This window comes from Magnolia sinica, chromosome 12, assembly GCF_029962835.1.
Source record: "Magnolia sinica isolate HGM2019 chromosome 12, MsV1, whole genome shotgun sequence".
Classification (NCBI taxonomy): domain Eukaryota; kingdom Viridiplantae; phylum Streptophyta; class Magnoliopsida; order Magnoliales; family Magnoliaceae; genus Magnolia; species Magnolia sinica.
Window position 1 is genome coordinate 75,963,522 of NC_080584.1, and position 26,465 is coordinate 75,989,986.

Sequence of the window (26,465 nt, forward strand, 5' to 3'; positions counted from 1 at the left end):
TTTTTTTTTTTTAGGCCACCGACGGCAAGGCTGCAATTACCATACGAAGGACTATTCCGGAACTGGTCTATCACGTCGGGAAACACAACAAAAGAGTGATCAGGATTGCGGAATCCATGGGCCCACTTCACATTGTTGCGGGAATCGGATTGCATGTGACCTCGGGCGCACAGATACTCCTGTGCTCCGTGTTGTGTAGGGCCCACAGAGATGTCCTGCATAAATCCTTTCCATCCATCTGTTTTTCAAGACCATAATAAGACATGAATTTAAGCACAAGGAAAATCCAAAACTGATGAGGCCATACTACACAAAACAGTTGGGATTGAATGCTAGGGGTGACAGAAGTTTTGTATCAGGATGATATTAATTTGTTCCATGGTTTTGTATCAGGATGGCATTTAAACATCATGGTCAACTGCAGGAACTTTTCAACCGTGGGCATTTCTGTTCCTACTGTTTCGTTTGGTGTGGCCCACCTGAGTACTCGATCTTCCTGTTTATTAAAAATCTGTCCTTTTGTTGTTTTTCAAAACAAATGGACGGAGTGGATTAGTCACGGACATCTCTGTGAGCCCACGCAGCCCCATATATCTCTGTGCCTAGGTCACAGGCTATCCGCTTCCGAATTGAGTACCTGTATAAAGACTCGGTTCGTGTATCCTGTAATTCGTCTTCACTCACTATTAGCGATTTCTGTTTTAAGAATCATACGAGTCTGAGATAACTAGCTCGAGTCAACTCCGATTTTGTTGCGTCCGAACCAGTTAAAGAACACAAGTAACCCCTGACTCAGGTGAGTTTTGCCCATTCAGCCCGAACTTGGACCAGTCGAATAGTAGCCGAGTATTTTGACCATCTTCCGGACCGGCTATAGAAGTGGCCATAATCTTTCAGTTTTCACCACTGAACATTTGGCTGTATGGTTGGGTAATCAGGCCTAGTGGAGTTTGTTTCCTTAACTCATCGGCCATAGGCGCCATTCAATCACCTTCCATTGCTGGCGAATTGCAAGCTTGTTACTCATTCCATGATGGAAAGCAAATCCGGCAAACTGTTTATTCTTCTTAGTTTCTTCATATTCTACTGCCACTGTGTTCAATTTTACCACGCGGCAGATACCATCACACAAGACCAACCGCTCCCTGATGGGAAGACCTTGATTTCTGCTGGTGAGGTTTTCGAGCTGGGCTTCTTTAGCCCCGGCAAGTCCAAGAATCGTTATGTGGGAATATGGTACAAGAAAGTCACGAAACAAACGGTTGTATGGGTTGCCAATAGGAGAACCCCGCTCTCGCATTCATCTGGTGTCCTTACAATTAAAAGCAACAATGGGAATCTGATGATCTTGGATGAGATTGGAGGCAACATCATGGTGACATCTGATTCTGCCACCAATCACACAAGTGCTCGGCTATTGGATACTGGAAACTTCATACTGATAGAAGGTAATTCGACTAATGATGAAGGCCGGGTCATATGGCAAAGCTTTGATTATCCTACAGATACGTATCTCCCTGGCATGAAACTGGGGGTGAATATAAAAAGTCCACAAAACAGCTGGTTCCTCTCTTCATGGACAAGTGAAGATGACCCTGCTCCTGGGGACTTCACTTTCGGAATGGATTCCGATGGATTGGGTCAGTTTCTTATACGGAGAGATCGAAAAATCTACTGGACTAGTGGCACTTGGAACGGGGAGATTTTCAGCCTTATGCCTGAAATGAGAAGAGGTCATATCTTCCATTACAGCTACATATCGAATGAGGATGGGACATATTTTATTTATTCACTTTATGATAATACTATAATTTCAAGATTGGTGATGGACGTGTCTGGGCAAATCAAGCAATTGACATGGCTGGAGAGCAGCCAATCTTGGATTTTGTTTAGGTCTCAACCAATAGCGCGATGTGAGGTTTATGCTCCTTGTGGAGCTTATGGTATCTGCAAAGAGGATATGCTCTCTCTGTGCACGTGCTTGCACGGATTTGAGCCTTACTCTCAAAGAGATTGGGATTCAGGTGATAGATCAAAGGGGTGCGTGAGGCGAACAGAACTGAATTGTGGGAATCAAGATAGGTTCTTGCGGTTGAGTGGCATGGTGTTTTCTGGTAACCCTCGAGTTCTAAAGAATTCAAGTCTCAGCCTAGAAGATTGCGAATTTGAATGCAGGAGAAACTGCTCTTGTATTGCTTATGCTTCTGCTCATTACAACAGAACCGGATGTTCCTTGTTGGATGGAGAGTTGATGAATATTCGCGAGACCTCCAGCAATGTTCCTGATCTTTATGTTCTTCTCTCTGCTTCAGAGTTTGGTATGCCTACTAACTCTTGACAACAAGTCATTCGTATCGGTAGATTTTATCGTTTCAACATCATTTTCTTTTTCCTGTTTCCGCTTATCATTTTTAATTGTGTATTTGTTTGTTTTCTTATGCCTGTAAAAGTAGGAAACTGCAACTTTATCTCAGTCAGCCTGATTCTATCTATCTATCTATCTATCTATATACACACACACACACACACACACACACACACACACACACTATATACTATATATATACACTTGTGCTGTGAACCGCAATGGCTTTCAACCATGCATTCTTTTTTGTACTAATCAATACATGTTCAAATACAGAAAACAATACAAGTTCAGACAGAGAAAAGAAGAAGAGGAAACAAGTAATCAGTGCACTTGCAATCTCTCTGTCCATACTTCTACTGGGCTCCTTTATGTGTTGTTTTTGTAGGCGAAAGCTAATGAATAAAGGTAAAAATTCTCCTAGTCATGAACTATGCAATTGACATTTTGATTCATCGTGTGAAGCAACTGTTTTGCTACTAACCAGGGAAACGGGAAACAAGCCAAGAAGTATTATTGCGTGAGTTAGGAGATGATGGGTCAGATGACAGGGAACTCATGAATGCAAATGGGCTCAGAGAAGGTGGAAGGAAGGGTCTGGAGTTGGCGCTATACAGTTTTGCAAGTATAGTAACTGCTACAGATAACTTCTCTCCAACAAATAAGCTTGGGCAGGGTGGTTTTGGCCCTGTTTATAAGGTAATCATATTTCATTGACACTAGTCCAAATTAGATAATAAGAAATGACATGTATTTCCGCAGGGGATTTGAACGATGCTTTTAATTATTGAGAAAATCCAACACATGGTTCCTGTTAGACTTTTTTTTTTTTTCCCCTTTTCTTTTTGCTTTGAGCCACTACCCCAACTGGAAATGGCTCTGGAACCATGCAGAAACTCTTTTTTTTTGCAGAGAAAATAAAAAGAAATCCCAACAAACCCTATTGGTAAACTACTACGCACTGGAATCATGAGTGTCTGTTGGTGAATCTCAAGGAACAGAACGCAGTCAGGAAATTGAATTTCCAAGATGACCATAAACTTGAAAATCATCTAGAGAGAGAGAGAGAGAGAGAGAGAGAGAGAGATTGAAATTCACAGAAACCATATTTCAGAAATATATCCCATGACTAAGAAAATCATGAGAAAGGAAGGAAAATAAAGCCAATAAAGAAAACATCACTCTTATTCATGCCACCTCTTCGAACACTAATTTAGCTCAAATAATTACTAATGATCATGTAATTTGGTTTTCACCAGTACCTTTTCAAATACTATTATCTTCCTATCAAGCTTTTAACAGACTCACTAGGAAAATATTTCTAAGAAGAAGCAAATCCTAATCAAGCTCTCGAACTACAACTATCATTTGAAAGGACGAGAAAAATAATTCATCTTAGATGATTCACTCTCTAAAAGTAAGTGTAGAGGTAACAAAACCTCTTATCTTACAATAAATAACATATTTAGTTGCCAAATTTCCATGTCTGTCACAACGTATGTTGTCCATCGGCAAAATAACTCTGCTTTAACGGGACTATATTTATTGCCAAACACCAACACACGAAGTATACACCACCTAGTGTATCGATATTGAATAGAAGATGCTGACGGAAAATGACAATCTCAGGGTAGGTTGTCCCAGGGACAAGAAATCGCAGTGAAAAGGCTTTCAAGAAGTTCTGGACAAGGTCTAGAAGAGTTCAAAAATGAGATTATACTTATTGCCAAACTCCAACACATGAATCTTGTTAGGCTTTTGGGTTGCTGCATTGAAGGAGAAGAAAAGATTCTGCTCTACGAATACATGCCCAACAAAAGCCTGGACTTCCTCCTCTTTGGTTTGTTGCTCTTTAACACTTTCGAACTCCACGCAATACTATGGTGATAGTTCGGCATCATTTCTCAATTTGTGGTCTCTCATCCACTGTACATGTGCCATACATGCACTCTTCTCAAACCATCCAAATCTTCGCCCCATTCCACAAGGATCATGACTCAAATTAAAATTCATACTGATCAGATGATCTTAGTCATCAGATTTTGGTCCACTAATTCGCACTGTTCAGGAACCAATTTCTTTTAACCGAATTCTACTGGAGTTATTTTTCGGACTTGCTTCATCCACAACCTACATTATGATCACAATGATCTAGCTCAATAAACTCAAATACCACATGTCTGGTGGATGGGACAACACAACTTGAGAAATGGACTATCTCGAAGTCCTGTCTGTCAACTTCATCTACATTCATATCCTTTATGTTGGTAGGATATTCTCTACCATGTGCACTAAAATACCTTCTTGTTAATATATTTGAGTCTAAAAATGATGCAGATCCAACCCAAGGAAAGCTTTTAGATTGGGGAAAACGCATCCACATCATTGATGGAATTGCTCAAGGGCTTCTCTATCTTCACAAGTACTCCCGATTGAGAGTTATTCACAGAGATCTTAAAGCCAGTAACATCCTCTTGGATGGTGAGATGAGCCCCAAGATATCAGACTTTGGCATGGCGAGAATTTTCGGGCGAAATGAATTAGAGGCAAATACAAATAGGGTTGTTGGAACTTAGTAAGTAAATTCATTCACAAGTACCAATCTACATCTAACCACATACACATCTGTATACCCATAAATATGCCCAACTGATTGTCTAACTTCAATTGAAATATTGTTGAATGGTGGAATTCCAGTGGTTATATGTCTCCCGAGTATGCAATGGAGGGCCTTTTCTCAGAGAAATCTGACGTCTTTAGCTTTGGAGTGTTACTTCTAGAGATTGTCAGTGGCAAGAAGAACACAAGCTTTTATCATTCTGATATGTCTCTAAACCTTCTCGGATATGTGAGTAACCAGAACAAATCTACCATCTTGGTTTCATGTTTCAAAACACCTTGTTTTTGTTTTGTTTTGGAATCCGACAATGACTTACAACCAAGAAAGATGTAATTGTTTCAGGCATGGGAATTGTGGAAGGATGGTAGGGTCTCAGAGTTGATGGACCCAACATTAGGTGATACAACATCTACTGGCTGCGACATTTCGAGATTCATCCAAATGGGACTCTTATGTGTGCAGGAAAGTGCGAGGGATAGACCCACCATATTCGACGTTGTTTCTATGCTTGGTAATGAAATGACAACGTTGGCTAATCCGAAACGACCTGCATTCTTTCTAGGAAGAAGGGGGCTTGAGGAGAATTCATCTAAAATCAGAACAGAGAATTGTTCCAATAATGATGTAACTATTTCTGTGATAGAAGCTAGATAGACATTCGCACTTCAGAACAGAGTATGCCTCTTTTTCCAATCAACGGAAGTTTTTGTTGGTTGAAGTTCAAATAATTCTTACCATTTTATGTCAGTCAGATTAAATGATCATGTTGTATCCTCCCATATGAAACAATGAGTGGTATGGGTAAGATTGTGGGATTTATCCTCTAAACTACCATAAATAAGCTATTGTTTCTTTGAATTCTAGAGTTGAATGCGAGTCATTGGAAATTTTCTATTCATTGTTCTAAATTCATCAACAAACATGGATGGGAACCATCATCCCTTCAGAGCAAGTTTCTTATGATGGCCCATATAGCATATGGTATCAGACACATTCTGGCTCCTGGTACACCACTTCAACCTTGATCTCGACACTCTACGTGTTCTCCCTCCATTGCCAGCCGACAAAACCCAACAATGCTGAAACCGATCTTTTAAGATGTAAGAAGATGCGAGTGTATGAGTTCCTCACAATACTCCTAGACTGACAAAAATGAGGCTGATATAGAACTCAAGAAGCCCACAGCACAGACAACAGTTTGGTTGAGCTTTCAGGCCGGCCTGCCTCAACGAGGCTTGGGATGGAGTATGTGGCCTGCAGGATGGGTTCAGCCTTAAAATTAAGGCCTGCTTCTCAGGCAGGTTTGGACCATTTACAAAAGCACGTCAGCCCCACTGAGCCCATTAAGATTTCAGAGGGTAATTTTGTAATGCATAGTATATAAAAATCCTCACTTGCTCATGTTACATGCTCCCCATCTCTCTCTTCCATCGGAGCCAGTCGTTAGGCTTAAGCTTCTATCTGGTGGCCCCATCATACTTTAAACCGAGAGGAGCTGAAAGCTTTTGTGTATTTGAGACAACCCAAAGGGGTTGAATATATAGAGATTACAGTATTTATACAAGGAAAGAAATAAAATCAAAATTATCTACCTATGGAAAGCCAACTATATAAGGTATGCTAGCTATACAAGATATATTTTAGTCTGTTTAACATCCCCCCTCAAACTAATGCAGGTCATCGACAAGTAATAGTTTGCCAACGAGAAATGAGTGACGTGCAGAAGTTAGGGACTTGGTGAAAATGTCTACAATCTGATCATGGGATGTAACATATGGTAGATAAATGAGTCCAGACTGAAATTTCTCACGGATAAAGTGACAGTCAACTTCAATATGCTTCGTCCGTTCATGAAAAACCGGGTTAGAGGCAATCTGAATGGCACTGAGATTATCAACATGGAGTGGAGTAGGATTCTGCACAGGAATGCCCAAGTCGGAAAGAAGTCCACATAACCAAACAAGCTCACTACACGCAGCAGACATCGCTCGATACTCGGCTTTTGTGCTTCATTTGGAAACAGTGTCCTGCTTCTTACACTTCCAAGAGATGAGAGAAGTGCCGAGAAAAATATAGTAGCCAGAGTAGATCTTCGTGTGAGAGCGCAACCAGCCCAATCAGCATCCGAATAAGCACGAAGGTCCAGAGTCGCCGTGGAGGAGAAGAACAGTGATCGATCTAGAGTTCCACGTAGGTACCGTATGATGCGTAACACCGTAGTCATATGAAGAGTCCGAGGAGCAGATACAAACTGACTGACGACTTGGACAACATAGACAATATCAGGGCGAGTCATAGTTAAGTAAACCAGACTCCCAACCAAACGATGGTATAAGTCGGGCTGTGCAAGTAGATCACCATCGTCGCGGCTATAATGAATGTTAAGTTCTAAGGGAGTCTGAACTATTTTCTGATCTGTCAATGATGCCAAAGCGAGAAGATCCTTGGCATATTTACGCTGGCTGACCAGGATCCCACGTTTAGAACGTGAAATTTCAAGCCCAAGAAAGTATGTGAGATGGCCAAGGTCTTTCATCTTGAAGGAGGATTGCAGAACTTCCTTTAAAGCCGAGATGCCAGCAGTATCGCTACCAGTCAGTAGGATGTCGTCAACATAGACCAGAACAATGACAATTCCGTGACCAGTGATGCGCAAAAATAAGGATGGGTCATGACCACTTTGAGTAAAGCTAGCACCCGTAACAACATCGTGAAAGCGTTGGAACCATGCCTAAGGTGCCTGTTTGAGGCCGTACAGGGCTTTCTTCAGACGACATACCTTATTGTCAGGGATTAAGGAGCTAGGAGGAGGTTTCAAATACACGGTTTCTTGAAGATCTCCATGAAGAAAGGCATTTTTCACATCCATCTGAGCGAATGGCCATGAGCGAACAGAAGATATAGCCAGAAGGGTACGAACAGTTTTCATCTTGGCCACGGGAGCGAAAGTTTCATCATAATCAATTCCGTATTCATGTTTGTATCCCTGAGCGACAAGTCGAGCCTTGTATCGATCCAATGATCCATCATACTTGAGTTTGACCGAATAAATCCATTTGCTACCAATTAGCTGTTGGTCAGCAGGTCGAGTGACAATGTCTCACGTATGATTATCTTCCAATGCTGCAAGTTCTTCTGCCATAGCTTTCTTCCAACAATCATGAGTGACTGCCTGAGAGTATGAAGTAGGAATAGAAACGGTATCCAGAGTAGCATTCATGGTGGGCATAGAGCATATCAACCGATCAGGCGCTTGATGTTCACGAGCGGAACGTAGGATCGAGGTAAGTTCGGGATCAGCAACAGGTACAATAGATTCAGGTTGAGTAATAGGTGGTGGATCTGTACGTGGTTGACGTGAGTAAACCTGCAACGGACGAGGGAGAGTACTTGAGGCAAATGGAATTTCTGTAAAGGCAGTTAGACCAGGAGAGTTTGGAGTGTGCGGAGGAGGAAGAGATGAATGAAAAGCAACGTGCTCAAGAAAAACTATATGTCGTGAAACCCGAACACGACGAGAAACCGGATCATAACATCGAAAACCCTTCTGAGTTTCCCCAAATCCCAAGTACATACATTTGACTGATTTTGGAGATAGTTTGTTATGTTCACGTGAAACCAAGTGAACATAACAGATACAACCAAAAATCCAAACTGTAGAATATGCAGGAGGTAAGCCAGTGAGAACAGAGTAAGGAGATTTACTGTTCAGAACTTTGGTTGGCTTCCGATTAATCAAGTAGACGGAATGTAACATTGCTTCAGCCCAGAAAGAACGAGGAACACTCATAGCTGTCATCAGGGTGTTGGCAGTTTCAATAATATGACGATTTTTTCTTTCAGCCACCCCGTTTTGTTGTGGAGTATCAGAACAGGTGGTTTGATGAATAATTCCATGCTCTTGAAGAAATGTACGAAAATCAGATATTCCCCCCCTGAGTCAGAGCAGAGAGTTTGAACTGAAACCCGAAATTGAGTCTTCACCATAGAGTGAAATAACTTGAATTTTTCAAAAACCTGTGACTTCGATTGCAGAAAGTAAATCCAAGTGTAACGTGTGAAATCATCAATGAATATAACATAGTATCGTAACCCAGAGAGAGACATAATTGGTGAAGGACCCCAGACATCCGTATGCACAAGTTTAAACATAAAAGATGATTTTATAGTACTTAGGAAAAATGGAACACATTTACTTTTTGAAAGACAACAGGAAGAACAAGAATAATCCAAATCATTTTTATTAAGAAAAATATTCCCTAATATGCCAGACAAAATTAACTGAAGTAACCGATCGGAATGTGGATGACCCAGGCAAAAGTGTCATAGTTTCCACAATTTATTTGCCGAAGAAATATCTGATAAAGAAGGAGAAAAGAAACAACGAGCCGGAGTGACAGATGGATCAAATCCAGCACGTACAGATGACCATGCCGCCTACCCCTCCCAAGTACCTTCCCCGTCGCCAGATCCTGCACAAAACAACAGTTGGGATGAAATATGACTAAGCAGTTATTTGATGTGAGTTGACCAACTGAAATTAAATTGGAGGAGAGGTTAGGGACGTGAAATACATCACGAAGGGTGAACTGGCGATGAGCAGAAGGAGAGAAAGTCAATGATCCAACAGACTGAATATGTAGTCTAGTGCCATCCGCAGTAGAAATAGCTTGATTGCTGGTGTAAGGACGAATGTCACGAAGATGGGATATAGTACCGGTCATATGATTGGAAGCACTTGAATCGAAGAACCATGTAGAAGATGGGGATATACCTGACATACTGGCCGCAGAAAGGGCCTGAACGATTTGCTGGAGCATCGCAGGAGTCAACGGAGATGAAAGACCTTCAGCAGAAACAGTAGATGTAGAATTAGTAACAGTCGGCTCGGAAGAAATAGTGGCAGCAGTAGCAGAAAGAGCACGACCACGGCCACGACCACGACCACCACGTCCATGGACGGAAAAAGATGCATATGCACGTATACGGCAGTCTTGAATACCATGACCAGTTCGTCGACAATAAGCACACCATTCTTTACATTGAGCGACAACATAACCCACCTTATTGCAGCCGCGACAGGTTAAAGGAGAGGAGCCACGTGTTGGTGTAGTGGTGGACACAGCAAGCACCATATCAGATGATTCCGGAGTCGAGGAAGGAAGTGATAGAACTTTCAGTTGTTGTTCCTCAGCCAATAGATTATTAATAACCGAATTCAATGAAGGAGTAGGGCTACGGTTTAAGAGAGCAGCTCGACAATGCTCGAATTCCGGACGCAGTTTCATAAGAAATTGGCGAACTTGCGCACTCTCGCACATAGTTTGGAAAATTCTAAAGTCATTAGGAAATATTGAATCCATCAAGGCCATCTCAGTCCAAATTGTGACAATTTTAGAATAAAATGATTGAATACTGTCGTCACCCTGAGTAAGATTAACGAGATCCTGTTCCAGATGATATGACCGGGCCGCATTACTTTGATGATAAATTGTCTGAAGATGGTCCCACATTGCCTTAGCCGTGCGATGAGGTGTGAGGCCAACAGCAATGGACCGATCGACCGAATCGAGAATCGAGGTAATAATCCGTCCATTGTTCATTTCCCAATCAGCCAATTTATCGGCATCCGTAGAGGTGGGAATAGTAACAGATCCATCAATTAGTCCCCACAAACCATGACCCTTCAGGAAGTTCTGAAAATGGATGGCCCATAGTGAATAGTTGGTACCATCAAAACTACACCTTGGGGCCTCTGTATGTGAAGAGTTCTTGTCCATTGATCGGAATTAATATAAAGCACGCAAAGAGTTGCAGCAGAAGAATGTTTTAGGTGTACCGTACAGTAGGAGATATCTAACGGGTAGCAGTATCTGGATCTTGGCGGAATAGGAACAGCAACAGGACCTCTAGATCTGGAAAATATAGATCTGGCGACGCAGCAGCAACAACAACAGATCTGGTAGGGAGCAACAGCAACAGAGGTGACCGGGCGACGCTGGACGAGCAGAGGGACGACGTTGGACGAGCAGAGGTGGTCGGACGGGTGGTCGGACGACGTAGGTGGTGCCGGATCTTCAACAGGGGACGGTCGGACGATGCAAGGTGGTCGGATCTTCAACAGGGGACGGTCGGACGCGCAGAGGTGGTTGGATCTTCAACAGGGGACGGTCGGACGACGCAGGTGGTGCCGGAGCTTCAACAGAGGGCGGTCGGACGACGCAGGGGTGGTCGAATCTTCAACGGGGGACGCAGGACGAGCAGCAGATGGCGCTGGACGAGCAGAGGGATGATCAGACGACGCAGTAGGGGTGGCCGGACGACGCAGGGGTGGTTGGATCTGACAGGTGGTGCCGGATTTGGATCAGTGAGGCTCTGATACTATGTAAACCGAGAGGAGCTGAAAGCTTTTGTATATTTGAGACAACCCAAAGGGGTTGAATATATAGAGATTACAGTATCTATACAAGGAAAGAAATAAAATCAAAATCATCTATCTATGGAAAGCCAACTATATAAGGTATGCTAGCTATACAAGGTATATTTTAGTCTGTCTAACACATACTTGACCCGTAATAGCTCTGACACCATTCGATAAACTGGGAGTTCATCTGCCTCCTGACATCGCTCGGTGGGGGCCCACAAGCTGAGTGTTCGTAATCATCCAAGCCTCTGTTTCCATTACATAAAGAGTACTTGCAATAGTAACAAAACAAGCCCCTGTCCTGCATGTAGAATCAGCAATCATCTCCTCGTTGCAATTTCCAATTTCATTGTCAAAGTTAGGCGCATGTGAGAAATTATTTGGAAGATGTTGCAGAAAAAACAATATAAAAATCAATCTTCTTGAGCTCCTATTTAGTGACCCCATGATGCATGACCCGGTGGAGAAAATGCACCAGTTAGAATATAGTAATATGATTGTTAGACTTTTGTCCATTCCAAGAAGACCATTTTAAGTGACTCAGGTGAGCTGTGCCCATTCAGCCCCAACTCGCTTCTGGGTTGGATCAGTCAATTCAAGTAGCCGAGTATTTTGACCATCTTCCAGACTGGCTATAGAAGTGGTCATAAGTTTTCAGTAGTATTTTTCCTTAACTCATCAGTCACAGGCGCCTTTCAATCACCTTCCATTGACGGTGAATTGCAAGCTCGTTACTCATTCGATGATGGAAAGCAAATCCGGCAAACTGTGTATTCTTCTCAGTTTCTTCATATTCTACTGCCTCTGCATTTGATTTTCCCACGCGGTGGATACCATCACACAAGACCAACCGCTCCCTGACGGGAAGACCTTGATTTCTGCTGGTGAGGTTTTTGAGCTGGGCTTCTTCAGCCCCGCAAGTCGAAGAATCGTTACGTGGGAATATGGTACAAGAAAGTCAAGAAACAAATGGTTGTATGGGTTGCCAGTAGGAAAAACCCAGTCTCGCATTTATCTGGTGTTCTTACAATCAACACCAACAATGGAAATCTGATGATCTTGGATGAGATAGGAGTCAACTTCATGGTGACATCTGATTCTTCTACCAGTTACAAAAGTGCTCGGCTCTTGGATACTGGAAACTTCATACTGATGGAAGGGAATTCGACAAATGATGAAGGCCGGGTCATATGGCAAAGCTTTGATTATCCTACCGATACGTATCTCCCTGGCATGAAACTGGGAGTGAATATAAATAGTGGGCGAAAATGGTTCCTTGCTTCTGGGCACTTCACTTTGGGAATGGATTCCGATGGATTGGCGCCTCAGTTTCTTATACGGAAAGAATGAAGCAAATATTGGACTAGTGGTACTTGGAACGGTCAGAGTTTCAGCCTGATTCCTGAAATGGGAAGAAATAATATCTTCAATTACATCTACATATCGAATGAGAATGGGACATATTTTATTTATTCACTTTATGATAATACTATAATTTCAATATTGGTGATGATCGTGTCTGGGCAAATCAAGCGATTGACATGGATGGAGAAGAGCCAATCTTGGAATTTGTCCTGGTCTCAACCAAGAGCGGCATGTGAGGTTTATGCTCCTTGTGGGGCTTATGGTATTTGCGAAGGGACGCTGCTCTCTTTCTGCAAGTGCTTGCACGGGTTTGAGACTTACTCTCGAGGAGATTGGGATGCAGGTGATAAATCAAAGGGGTGCGTGAGGCAAATAGAACTGAAGTGTGGGAATCAAGATGGATTGTTGCCATTGAGTGGCATGATGTTTTCTGGTAACCCTCGAGTTCTAAAGAATTCAAGTCTCAGCCTAGAATACTGTGAAGTTGAGTGCAGGAGAAGCTGCTCTTGTATTGCTTATGCTTCTGCTCATGACAACAGAACCGGATGTTCCTTTTGGGATGGAGAGTTGATGAATCTTCGTAAGATCTCCAGCAACATCTCCGGCAAAGTCCCTGATCTTTATGTTTGTCTTGCTGCTTCAGAGCTTAATACACCTACTGACTCTCTACAACAAGTCGATCCACCTACTGACTCTCGACAACAAGGCACTAGAAATGGTAAATTTTAATGATTTGTCTTCATTTTATTTTTCCAAATTTCGGTTATATTTTGTTTGTTTTCTTTATGTCGGTAGAAGTAGGAAACCGCAACTCTTTCTCAGTCAGACTGATTCTATACGTATGTTATGCATGTGCTGTGAGATGCAAAGGCTTTCAAATGTGCGTTCTGTTTTCTACTAATCAATACAAGTTCAGATACAGGAAAGAAGAAGAGGCAGCAAGTAATCATTGCAGTAACAATCACTATGTCCATCCTTTTATTGGGCTCCCTTATGTGTTATTTCTGTAGGCGAAAGCTCATGCCTAAAGGTAAAAATTCTCTTAACCATGAACTGGGCAATGGACATTTTGATTCATGAAGTGAGCCTTTTTCTGACAACCAGGGAAGCAGGAAAGAAGCCAAGAAGTATCGTTGCATGAGTTACAAATTAATGGGTCGGATGACAGGGAATCAATAAATGAAAACATGCTCAGCGAAGGCAGGACGAAGGGTCTGGAGTTGCCATTATTCAGTTTTGCAACTGTAGTAGCTGCTACGGATAACTTCTCTCCAACAAGTAAGCTTGGGCAGGGTGGTTTCGGCCCTGTTTATAAGGTAACCACTAGTCTAATTTATATAATAAGAAATGAACTTGTTTCTCTGTATATGGATTTGAAAAAAAAAAAAGGGATTTTAATTATCAAGAAAATGCAACACAATATGATTTATGTTAGGCTCTTTTTTTTTTTTTCATCCAGTCTCCAAGGGAACTCACGACTGCAACTGGCAGATGGTTATGTTACCAAGCAGAAACTCCTTTTGCTGAATAAATAAAAGAAACCCCAACGAACCCAATTGGGAAACTACTACAGGCTGGGATCTTGAGCATGTGTTGGCGAATCTCAAGGAACAGAACTCAGTGTGGAAATTGAATAGCCCAGATGGCTGGCTATACACTTGAAAATCATCTACAGAGAATGAGAAAGAGATTGAAATTCAAGGAAACCATATTTCACAGATACCGTTTAAAATAGTATTCGTATTTCCTATCAAGTTTTTAACTCATACTCACTATGAAAGTAATTCCAAGAAAGAAGCAAAATCCTAATCAAGCAGTTGATCTACAACTGTCATTTGAAACGATAAGAAAAATAATTCATCTTAGCTGATTCACTCTTTAAAACCTCTATCTTACCATTAATAACATAAAGTTGCCAAATTTCCATGCCTGCCACAACATATGTTGTCCATCACCAAAATAACTATGCTTTTACATGACTACATTTATTGCCAAACACGAACACACGAAGTATATGTTAGACAGGCTCACTTACCTTGTATAGTTAGTTTCCATATATAGAGGATTCTGATTTCCGATTTCATTATTTTCCTTGTATAGATGATTGTAATCTCTATATATTCAACCCCTTTGGGTTGTCTCAAATACAGAAAAGCTTCAGCTCCTCTCGATTGTCATGGTATCAGAGCTACACTGATCCGAAACCGCCTCTGCATCGTCCGGCCCCCATCCCTGCATTGTTCAACCGCCCTTGCTGTGTCGTCCGGCCATCCCAACTGCGTCCGACCACTGTACCTGGTCGTCCGACCACCCCTACGTCTTCCGGCCGCCCCTACTGCGTCGTCCGACGACCCCTCTACCCTCTGAATCGTCTGGTCCCTTTGCTCGATCCCACTGCATCTGTGCATCTGGTTCTTTTCATTTGCGTCGCCCGGTATCTCTACTCGACCCATCTGTGCATCTGCATCGTCCCGATCAAGATCCAGATCCGAACCTATTGCTGTTGGTTCCGATCCAGATCCAGATCCGATCCGCTCCAGCGCCCCTCTCATCATCTCGCTCCAGATCCAAATTCGATCTGCTCCAGTGCTCCTCTGAGCATCTCGCTCCAAATCCAGAACCAGATTCAGATCCAGATTCAGATTAGATCCAGATACAGAACCTGTTGTTGTTGCTGTTGTTGTGCGGTACATCTAAAACTTTATTCTATTGCAACTCCTTAGGTGCTTTATAATACTTCAGCTCAATGGACAAGAACTTATCTCGTCAAGAGGCCTCACGTTGTAGTTTTGATGGCACCAACTATTCTCTATGGGCCATCCATTTTCAGAACTTCCTTAAGGGTTATGGTTTGTGGGGACTAATTGATGGATCTGTTACTATCCCCACTTCCACCGATGCCGACAAATTAGCTGATTGGGAAATGAACAATGGACGGATTATTACCTGGATTCTTAATTCAGTCGATCGTTCCATTGCTGTTGGCCTCACACCTCATCGCACTGCTAAGGCAATGTGGGAGCATCTCCAGACAATTTATCAACAGAGTAATGCGGACCGGTTATACTGCCTGGAACAAGATCTCGTTAACCTTACTCAGGGTGATGACAGTATTCAATCATTTTGCTCCAAAATTGTCACTATTTGGACGGAGATGGCTATGATGGATCCAACATTTCCTCATGACTTTAAAATATTCCAATCTATGCGTGAGAGTGTGCAAGTAAGACAATTTCTTATGAAGCTGCGCCCGAAATTTGAGCATTGTCGGGCTGCTCTCTTGAACCGTAATCCTCCTCCTTCCTTGAATTCTATTATTAATGACTTATTGGCTAAGGAACAACGACTGAAAGTTCTTTCTCTTCCTTCCTCAACTCCAGGATCATCTGATATGGTGCTTGGTGTGTCCACTACTACACGTGGTTCCACTCCCCTGACTTGTCGCAGCTACAACAAGATGGGACATGTTGTTGCTCAATGCAAAGAATGGTGCGCTTATTGTCGACGGACTGGTCATGGTATTCAGGACTGCCGTACATGTGCCTATGCATCTTCTTTCGGTCGTGAACGTGGTGGTCGTGGCCGTGGCCGTGGTCATGCTCTTTCTGCTACTGCTACCACTATTTCTTCCGAGCCATCTGTTAGTGATTCTACATCTATTATTTCTGTTGAAGGTCTTTCATCACCTTTGACTCCTGCGATGATCCAGCAAATCATTCAGGCACTTTCTGCAGCCGGGATGTCAAGTATATCCCCATCTTCTACATGGTTCTTCGATTCGGGTGCTTCAAATCATATGACTGGTGCTGTATTCCATTTTTGTGATATTCGTCCATACACTGAAAATTAGATTATTTCTACTGCGGATGACACTAGATTACCTATTCAGTTCGTTGGATCATTGACTTTCTCTCCATCTGCTCATCGCCAGTTCACCCTTCATGATGTGTTTCATGTTCCTAACCTCTCCTCCAATTTAATTTCAGTTAGTCAACTCACAGCTAATAACTGCTTAGTCATATTTCTTCCCAACTGTTGTTTTGTGCAAGATCTGGCACGGGGAAGGTACTTGGGATGGGTAGGCGGCATGGTCATTTGTACATGCTGGATTTTGATCGATCTGTCACTCCGGTTTGTTGTTTCTTTTCTCTATCTTCATCAGATATTTGTTCGGTAAATAATTGTGGAAACTGTGGCATTTTCGCCTGCGTCATCTACATTGTGATCGATTAATTCAGTTATTTTCTTCTGGCATGTTAGGGAATGTTTCTCTAAATAAAAATGCTTTGGATTATTCTTGCTCATCTTGTTGTCTTTCAAAAAGTAAGTATATTCATTTTCCTTTAAGTATTACAAAATCATCTTCTATGTTTGAACTAATGCATACAGATGTCTGGGGTCCTTCACCTATTATGTCTCTCTCTGGGTTACGTTACTATATTATATTCATTGATGACTTTACACGTTACACCTGGATTTACTTTTTGCACTCAAAGTCATAGGTTTTTGAAAAATTCAAGATATTTCACTCTATGGTAAAGACTCAAATTCAGGTTCCAGTACAAACTCTTCGCTCTGACTCAGGGGGGGAATATCTCTCAACCGATTTTCGTACATTTCTTCAGAGTCATGGGATTATTCATCAGACCACCTGTTCTGATACTATACAACAGAACGGGGTGACTGAACGAAAAAATCGTCATATTGTTGAAACCGCCAACACCCTGATGACAGTTATGAGTGTTTCTCGTTCTTTCTAGGCAGAAGCAATGTTACATTCAGTCTACTTGATTAACCGGCTGCCAACCAATGTTCTAAATAGTAAATCTCCATACTTTGTACTTAATGGTTCACCTCCTACATATTCCACATTTCGTGTTTTTGGTTGTGTCTGTTATGTTCACTTGGCTTCACGTGAGCGTAATAAACTATCTCTAAAATCGATCAAATGTATGTACTTGGGATTTGAAGAAACTCAGAAGGGTTTTCGATGTTATGATCCGGTCGCACGTCGTGTTCGGGTTTCACGACATGTTATTTTTCTTAAACATATTGCCTTTCATTTAGATCTTCCTCCTGCACACACCCCAAAATTTCCTGGTCTAACCACCTTTCCTAATATTCCTTTTGCCTCGAGTACTCTCCCTCATCCATTGCTGGTTTACTCTCGTCGACCACGTACAGATCCACCACCTATTACTCAACCCGAACCCACTGTACCTGTTGTAGATCCTGAACCTACCTCGATACGTCGTTCTGATCATGTACATCGAGCGCCTGATCGCTTGATATGCTCTATGTCTATCATGAATACTACTCTGGATACTGTTTCTATTCCTACTTCATACTCTCAGGCAGCCACTCATGATTGTTGGAAGAAAGTTATGGCAGAAGAACTTAAGGCATTTGATGATAATCATACATGGGACATTGTTACTCGACCTGCTGACCAACAGTTAATTGGTAGCTGATGAGGGTCAAATATTGCATATCAGACCCTGTTATTGCCTGGATTTTCAAACATGATACTGTTTAACGGCCCGATTTAAATCGTGTTTGTGTTACAGGGCATATTTACAAGCTTGGACTGGGAAAATGTACTAAAAGCATGGATTTAACGGTCTGAAGTCACCAAGGCAAGCGACGAACCCCAAGAGACCAAGATCGACGGATGTGCACGCTAGGGATTCAAGAAATCGAAAAAACTGAAGCTCAAGTGGCTCGAAAGACATCCAGAATGCAAGATCACAGGGTTCCTACCATCTGTTTAGCTCGAAAATTCATACATCGTCCGAGGACTATAAATTAACCTTACTCGTCGATTTTCATCCGTTCAATCCCTGTGCAAGTGTCCCAATGGACAGATCAGCTCATAAATCAGTGATTTGGGACCCGCCTGGTATCTGGAAATGCTTCAATTTTGTTCTCAACGTGTTAAATATGATGAGGAGGGGAATGGACGAAACGGATTCCACATATACATCATAGTGGACCCCGCATGTACAGCGCGTGTACATAGGGTACACGCACGCGCGCGCCGCACCAGACAGCCGAAGTGGTCAACAGACGCTGGACCCATCTTCTTTGCGCACCAGCGTCCAGCGGACGGATGCTGGCTAGCCGTTTTTGGCTAGTGGGCCCCACCCATCATCCCTCTGGCAGATCTGAACCGTCCAATGCATTCGGAATGGGGGTTTAACCCACGCCTAGGTCTCCTTTTGGGCATCATGAAAATTTCCTCACTTTCCTAGTTGTTAAACATAGGATGGATGATGAAGCAGAAAGATCGGTGGACCACACCCAATCCAAGCCAAACAAACCCTTTCCAATTGGTTTTTCTAAGACATTCCAATGGACGGAATGGATTTACTCTCCTGTATCGATCATGACCCCAACAACCACAGCGAAAGGTCATTGCGCAGGCTCTGTTCCGCGATCTGGCTTGTGAACGAAACCTTGTGGGCCTCTGTCTTGACCCATAGGCTTGATCCGGACCGTCCAGAAGGTTCTAACGGTCTGGCTGAGGGTTATGTAGATGAAAATCCTGCAAAGAAGGGCCAAGAATTGTTTCTACATGTTTCTTTTTTCTCGAGCATAAGATAAATGGTAACAGTGAAGATCCTGCGGGCCATCACAGGGACGATCCATACCACGCTTTCTAGGCTCAGGATTTTAAGAGGAATTTAATGAATGGAATGGATCATGCTGTCGGATCTTTGTGGTGCTAAAATCTGATCCAACGCAAGAAGATTATACATTTCCGCTGGGGTGGTGCGAAACTTCCCACCGACTTCTCTCCGGCTGATGACTTCACGCCAGCTAGCAACCATCTGACCGAGGGGACTGCCTTTATAAAAGAAAGAGGTGGAATGTGAGGAAGGTGGAGAAGGAGCGGAGGAGTTCTTTTTGGCTTGGGTACGATTGAAGCAAGGTGGAGGCCGTGGGAGGTAGCAGGAGGGCTGAACGTGGAGCTGGTTTTCTCTCTTTCCTTCTTGTTCTTTTCTTTCCCTTTTTATTTTTATTTTGTTGTTTTATTTAGCCCATTCATGTGTGGCTAAACCTTTTAGCTAGGGCTAAGAGGTGAAGCTTGTATTGAGATGGGAGACTTTATTTGTTGATTTAATTATTTAATTGTGAATTAAACTTGATTGTGGTTTAATTATTAAAGGAATATTTTCTCAGTCTTTAATGGTCTGTTGTGACTGAAATTACAATGGGTTTGCAATGGCTTTGAATATTTCTTTTTCTCTTTTGATGTTTATGACGTCAGGAGGCCCTGTTGTTCACCATCGTCTCCTGGGCATGATTGGATGATAGTACCCTTCCTAACTTTCATGCACTGTTGATTGATTGGTAATTAGTTTAATCTTGTTGTTTGCTTTGTTGCATAGGCATGGTTAGATGATGGAATCCATTCTAATTCATATACCTTTCATCTCTTGAAAACCAGATCAAGTAAGTTCAACTTAATCCCATAATCCTTGATGCAGGCATAAGATCTCCCTGATCTCTACAAGTGGATCCTCTGAATCCTTAGTTTCCCTTCCTTGAATTGTTTAAAGTTTTAGATAATTATTCCACAATTATTTCTGAAATTCTATTTGATTTAGATTGCATCTTAGGCTAGTTCTATTTCTATCTAGTTTCAGGAAACGTACAAGTTTCAGTCCCTGTGGATTCGACCTCGGTCTTACCAAGTTTATTACTACATCACAACCCTATACTTCGGGAGTGAACAAGTTTTTGGCGCCGTTGCCGGGGATTGATGGTTACGTTTTTCTGAAATTAATTAGTTTTAGAATTAGGTTAGGATTAGGATTTTACTAACTTTAGGCTAAAGGTTTTTATTTTATTTTATTTTTAGAAACTAATTTGTTTCCATATTTTGTAGGATCCTGACATAAGTTCCTAAATTGGTAAATCCTTCCTAATTTCTCTACTTTTTCCACTTTTAAAGTTAGGGTTTAAATTTTTCTAATTCTATTATTTTCCTATTTGTAGGAAATAGTTTTTAGAAATTTTCCTTCTATTTTTATTTTAGTAACATTCTAATTTTAACCCTTTTAGAATCTAATTTGTTTCCTAATTTATTTTTAGAATTTTTGTTTAGAAACTAACCTTCCTATTTTGTAGGCCTTTAAGATAGAAATTTCTAATTCAGTAAGCTTTCTCTCTACTTTCTACTTTTCAGTTCTCTTTTAGTAATTTACCTTCTAGTTTAGACTTTTCTTCTTTTAGAAACTGACTTGTTTATTTTTTTGCAGGTTTTTAACTTAGGACTCGAATTTGGTAATTTCTTTCCAACTCTCTCTTTCTTTGTAGATTTTCTTTTCCTTTCTTAGGATTAGGTTTTTAATTGAGGGCTGCCAGTGTTTCATGCCCAAGTGGGCCCGTGACAACACTCGACGTCTCTTGACTGAAGGAGGATTGATTGAGGGGTTGACTATCCATCGCAGGACTAGACACCACTCGAAATCCCCTGAGTTAATTGAAGTTATGGCTGAAGACCAACCTCCTCTACATCCACCCAGGGTGGAGGATACCCAAGATGAGAATGAGGTGCAACAGACACCGCCGCCTCGTACTTTACGAGATTATCTACAACCGGCGGGAGTGAGTATGCCCTCATGCATGATTTTTCCTGAAAACATAGGACAAATGGACATCAAGCCAGGAGTTATCCAACTCCTTCCCAAATTCCATGGACTTGAATCAGAGAGTCCATATTTACATTATGTTTTCGTAATGTATCTGAGGATACAATTAGGCTGAAACTCTTTCCTTTTTCCTTAAAAGAGAAAGCTAAGACGTGGTTACATTCATTGCGTCCTAGATCCATTGGCACATGGAACGACATACAGAGGGAATTCATAAAAAAATTATTCCCACATCATAAAACGATTACCCTTAGAAAAGTAATCATGAACTTTGCCCAAAAGGAAGATGAAACATTCTTCTAATGTTGGGAAAGGTTTAAAGATTTGGTCAGTTCATGCCCACAACACGGATTTGAAACGTGGCGCATTACAAATTTTTTCTACGATGGACTGACATCTTCCATGCGCCAAATGGTCGAGACGATGTGTAATGGAGAGTTCATTAATAAAGATGTCGACGAGGTATGGGACTACCTCGACAGTCTGGCTGAAAAAACACAATCTTGGGATTATTACCCAAAGTCGAACACCACGTCTAGGCCGACTCAATTAAAGGAGAAAGGTGGATTATATCTCTTGAAAGAAGAGGATGATTTCAAGTGTAAAGTGACTACGCTCATAAGGAAAGTTGAGGCCATGGAAGGAAAGAAGGATAAGGTTAATGAAATTATTTGCGGCATCTGTGATTGCAACATTCATACAACTGAAAATTGTCCTACAATACCTACCTTTCGAGGAGTGCTGAATGAACAAGCCAATGCCGTAAACAGCTATTAAAGACCTTTTACTGGACCTAACTCCAATACGTACAATCCTGGTTGGAAAAATCATCCAAACTTTAGTTGGAGGAATGGACAAACGGCTACCCCTCCAGGTTTCTTCAATCAAAAGTGAAACCTCAAGAGGAACCGGTTCAAAATTCCATACAAGAGCAGTACGAGATTAATGATCCCAGCCCTTCAAATCAGATGGGGCACGCTAAATCCATCACCACTCTTAGGAGTGGAAAGATCATTGATAAAACTCTTCTGGTTAGGCCCGAAAAGCCTCAAGAATCAGAAGAGGACAACAATGATGGAGCTAGTGATGCCCCACAAAAATTAGAACCGGAACTTCTAGAGAAGCCAGTTGCTCCATTCCCCCAACGGTTGGTTTCACCTAACCTCTCTCTAACTCTTAGGATATCCTAGAGGTGTTGAAACAAGTGAAAGTCAATATTCCTTTACTTGATGTCGTGAAACAAATACCTTCATGTGTCAAATTCCTGAAAGACTTATGCACGACCAAACGACGGCAGAGTATTCAAAAGAAGATTTTCTTGACCGAGAAAGTGAGTGCCATCCTAAAGCAAGACGTGCTACAGAAATTCAAGGATCCCGGTAGCCCAATCATATCATGTGTAATCGGGGACCATCGAATTGATCTTGCACTTCTTGACTTAGGAGCGAGCGTCAATCTGATTCACTACGCGGTATACAAACAGTTAGGTTTGAGTGAATTAAAACCCACCCTAACCACAGTACAACTTGCTGATCACTCTGTTCGTGTACCAAGAGGGATAATTGAGGATGTGTTGGTCCAAGTTGATAGATTTTACTACCCTGTAGATTTTATCATCCTGGACACCGAACCCATCAATAACATAAGCACTCAGATCCCCGTCATTCTTGGCCGCCCATTCCTTGCCACTTCAAATGCAATTATCAATTGCAGGAATGGTGTCATGACTATGTCTTTTGGGAATATGACATTAGAGTCAAACATCTGTTTCAATAACGGCAGAAACTTAGAGGAGGATGACGATTTTCACGACATTAATATGATTGATTCTTTCGTGGAAGATACGACACCTCTGACCTTATCCTCCGACCATCTAGAGACGTGCCTGGCCCACTCCCATGATTTTGATGATGACATGATTAGGGAGACGTGCGCCTTGCTTGATACTGCACCGGTACTTGAAGTTAACCGGTGGAGGCCACAATTTGAAGAATTGCCACAAACCGATGTAGTGCCTCTACCGTCTAACCTCAAGCCGCCGAAGCTTGACCTAAAAGCTTTGCCCTCTGATTTGAAATATACCTATTTAGGTCAAGATGAGACATATCCGGTGGTGATCTCTGCCCACTTGGAGAAAGAACAGGAGAGTATGCTCATATCTACTCTCATTGAGCATAAAGGAGCCCTGGGATGGACGATAGCGGATCTCAAGGGAATCGATCCCCCGATTTGTACTCACCGCATATATCTTGAGGATAATGCAAAAACCGCTCGACAACAACAATGTAGACTAAATTCAAACATGAAGGAAGTGGTTAAAGCTGAGGTTCTTAAACTATTGGACGTGAGTATTATATACCCTATATCTGATAGTCAATGGGTGAGTCCAACTCAAGTGGTCCCTAAGAAGTCCGGAATCACCATCGTAGCCAATGCTAATAATGAACTCGTGCCAACTAGAGTCACTACTGGTTGGAGAGTGTGCATTGACTACAGGAAGTTGAATACCGTCACGAGGAAAGACCACTTTCCTTTACCATTCATTGATCAGATCCTGGAAAGGTTAGCTGGTCATTCCTATTACAGTTTCCTTGACGGGTATTCGGGCTACAACCAGATAGAGATAGCCCCTGAAGACCAGGAAAAGACCACATTTACATGTCCCTACGGCACCTTTGCCTATCGAAGGATGCCATTCGGACTATGTAATGCCCCTGCCACCTTTCAGCGATGTATGCTTAGTATCTTTTTTGATATGGTGGGGCAATATCTAGAGGTCTTCATGGATTATTTCTCTGTTTATGGTCCATCTTTCAGCAAGTGCTTGGAAAGTCTTAAATATGTGCTGAAAAGATGTGAAGAAAAGAACTTGGTACTTAATTGGGAGAAGTGTCATTTCATGGTTCAGAAGGGAATTGTCCTTTGGCATATCATCTCGTCCAAAGGAATCGATGTAGATAAGGAAAAAATCGATCTTATCTCTAACCTACCTCCACCCAAGAACATTAGAGACGTGCGATCCTTCTTAGGACACGCAGGATTTTATAGGCGATTCATAAAGGACTTTATTCTCCTTTCTCGTCCTTTATGTAATCTTCTTCAAAAGGATGTTCCGTACGAGTGGACTGAGCAATGCCAGGAAGCTTTCACCAAGCTTAAGGGCACGTTAACCACTGCACCTATCATGCAGCCACTTGACTGGAACCTCCCTTTTGAGCTTATGTGCTACGCTTCTGATTATGCACTTGGGGCGGTCCTAGGCCAGAGAAAAGATAAGAGGCCCTACGTCATTCATTACGCAAGTAGAACTTTAAATTCTGCCTAGGTGAACTACTCGACTACGGAAAAGGAACTCTTAGCTGTAGTGTTCGCCTTGGACAAATTTAGGTCCTACTTGATCGGATCCAAGATTATTATCTACACAGATCATGTGACACTTAAGTATCTTCTCTCTAAAAATGAATCTAAGCCCCGTTTGATACGATGGATCCTTCTACTCTAAGAATTTGATTTGAAAATTAAAGATAAAAAGGGAGTAGAGAACGTAGTGGCCGATCACCTTTCTCGCCTTAATACCTCTGATTCCTTTGAGGCGACCCATATCAATGATATGTTCCCTGATGAACAACTGTTCAGAATCTCTCATTCGCCTTGGTTCGCTGATATTGCCAATTATCTTGCTAGAGGCGCCATACCGACACAGTGGATTGCGCAAGATAAGAAGAAATTATTCACCGAGGTGCGCAACTTTTTCTGGGATGATCCTTATTTATTTAAATATTGCCCAGACCAAATCCTAAGGAGATGTGTACCAGACGATGAGCATCAGAGCGTCATCTCCTTCTGTCACTCACAGGCCCGTGGTGGTCACTTTTCTGCTAAAAAGACCACGGCCAAGATTCTGCAATGTGGCTTTTACTGGCCCACTATGTTTAGGGACACTCATGAGTTTTGCAAAGCTTGTGAGCGTTGTCAGAAATTGGGAGCATTGTTCCGTCGAAATATGATGCCTTTGAATCCCATCCTTATCATTGAAGCATTTGATTGCTGGGGCATCGATTTCATGGGACCATTCCCCCAATCGTCTGGGAATCTGTATATTTTGCTCGCCATGGATTATGTTACTAAATGGGTCGAAGCGATTCCGTGTCGAAAGAATGACCATCGCACGGTCATTAAATTCCTAAAAGAAAATATCCTTTCTCGATTCGGAACGCCTCGAGCCATCATTAGTGATGGGGGCTCACACTTTTGTAATAAACCATTTGAGAGCTTAATGAAGAAATACGGTATCTTTCATAAGGTGAGCACCCCGTACCACCCACAGACAAGTGGGCAAGCCGAGATTTCTAATAGGAAAATTAAACACATTTTGGAGAAAACGGTTAACCCTGATCGTAAGGATTGGTCAATCCGATTGACCGATGCCTTATAGGCATACCGTACTGCCTTTAAAACCCCTATTGGAATGTCTCCCTTTAGACTGGTTTATGGGAAAGCTTGTCACTTGCCTGTGGAACTGGAACATAAAGCGTACTGGGCGATCAAAAATCTTAATTTCAATCTGGACAACGCTGGCTCGCTACGCAAACTTCAATTGGATGAACTTGAGGAAATCCGGAATGATGCGTACGATAATTCAAGAATTTACAAGGACAAGACGAAAGCATTTCATGACCAACACATTTTGCGAAAATCATTCGCGCCTGGTCAGAAGGTCCTTTTGTACAATTCTCGATTACATCTCTTTCCGGGTAAGCTTCAATCTCGTTGGACCGGCCCTTACATTGTTGTTACTGTTTTTCCTCATGGGGCCGTTGAGATTAGAGATCCCGACAATGGCAAGGAGTTTAAAGTCAATGGACACGATTGAAACCATTTGTCGAGAAATTTGATTCAGAGGACATGTCCATGCCTCTGACTGATCCTGTTTACCAGGAGTGATCTCCTAGTCTGATGGAGGTATAGGTAGGTTTATCGCTTTCATAGGACTAGGGTAGTTGCTTTATTTGTCTGGCTGAAGACGGTAAACTT

At 42.1% G+C, this 26,465-nt stretch overlaps 1 protein-coding gene, 1 non-coding gene and 1 pseudogene across 2 annotated transcripts; 2 read left to right on the forward strand and 1 right to left on the reverse strand.

Moving 5' to 3' along the window:
* Positions 1-910: 910 nt before the first annotated feature.
* LOC131221768 (receptor-like serine/threonine-protein kinase SD1-8) lies at positions 911-5,843 on the forward strand. The gene is made up of 7 exons (XM_058217078.1): positions 911-2,318; positions 2,642-2,773; positions 2,853-3,064; positions 3,995-4,205; positions 4,703-4,940; positions 5,063-5,213; positions 5,328-5,843. Exons 1-7 carry the CDS (start codon positions 1,031-1,033, stop codon positions 5,637-5,639), a joined length of 2,544 nt encoding a protein of 847 aa, XP_058073061.1. The 5' UTR covers positions 911-1,030; the 3' UTR covers positions 5,640-5,843.
* A 4,111-nt stretch (positions 5,844-9,954) lies between these two features.
* Positions 9,955-26,465, forward strand: part of LOC131220269 (uncharacterized) — a 43,775-nt pseudogene continuing 27,264 nt past the window's right edge.
* LOC131222047 (small nucleolar RNA R71) lies at positions 21,678-21,784 on the reverse strand. The gene has a single exon (XR_009159755.1). It is a non-coding gene; the product is annotated as a small nucleolar RNA R71 (small nucleolar RNA).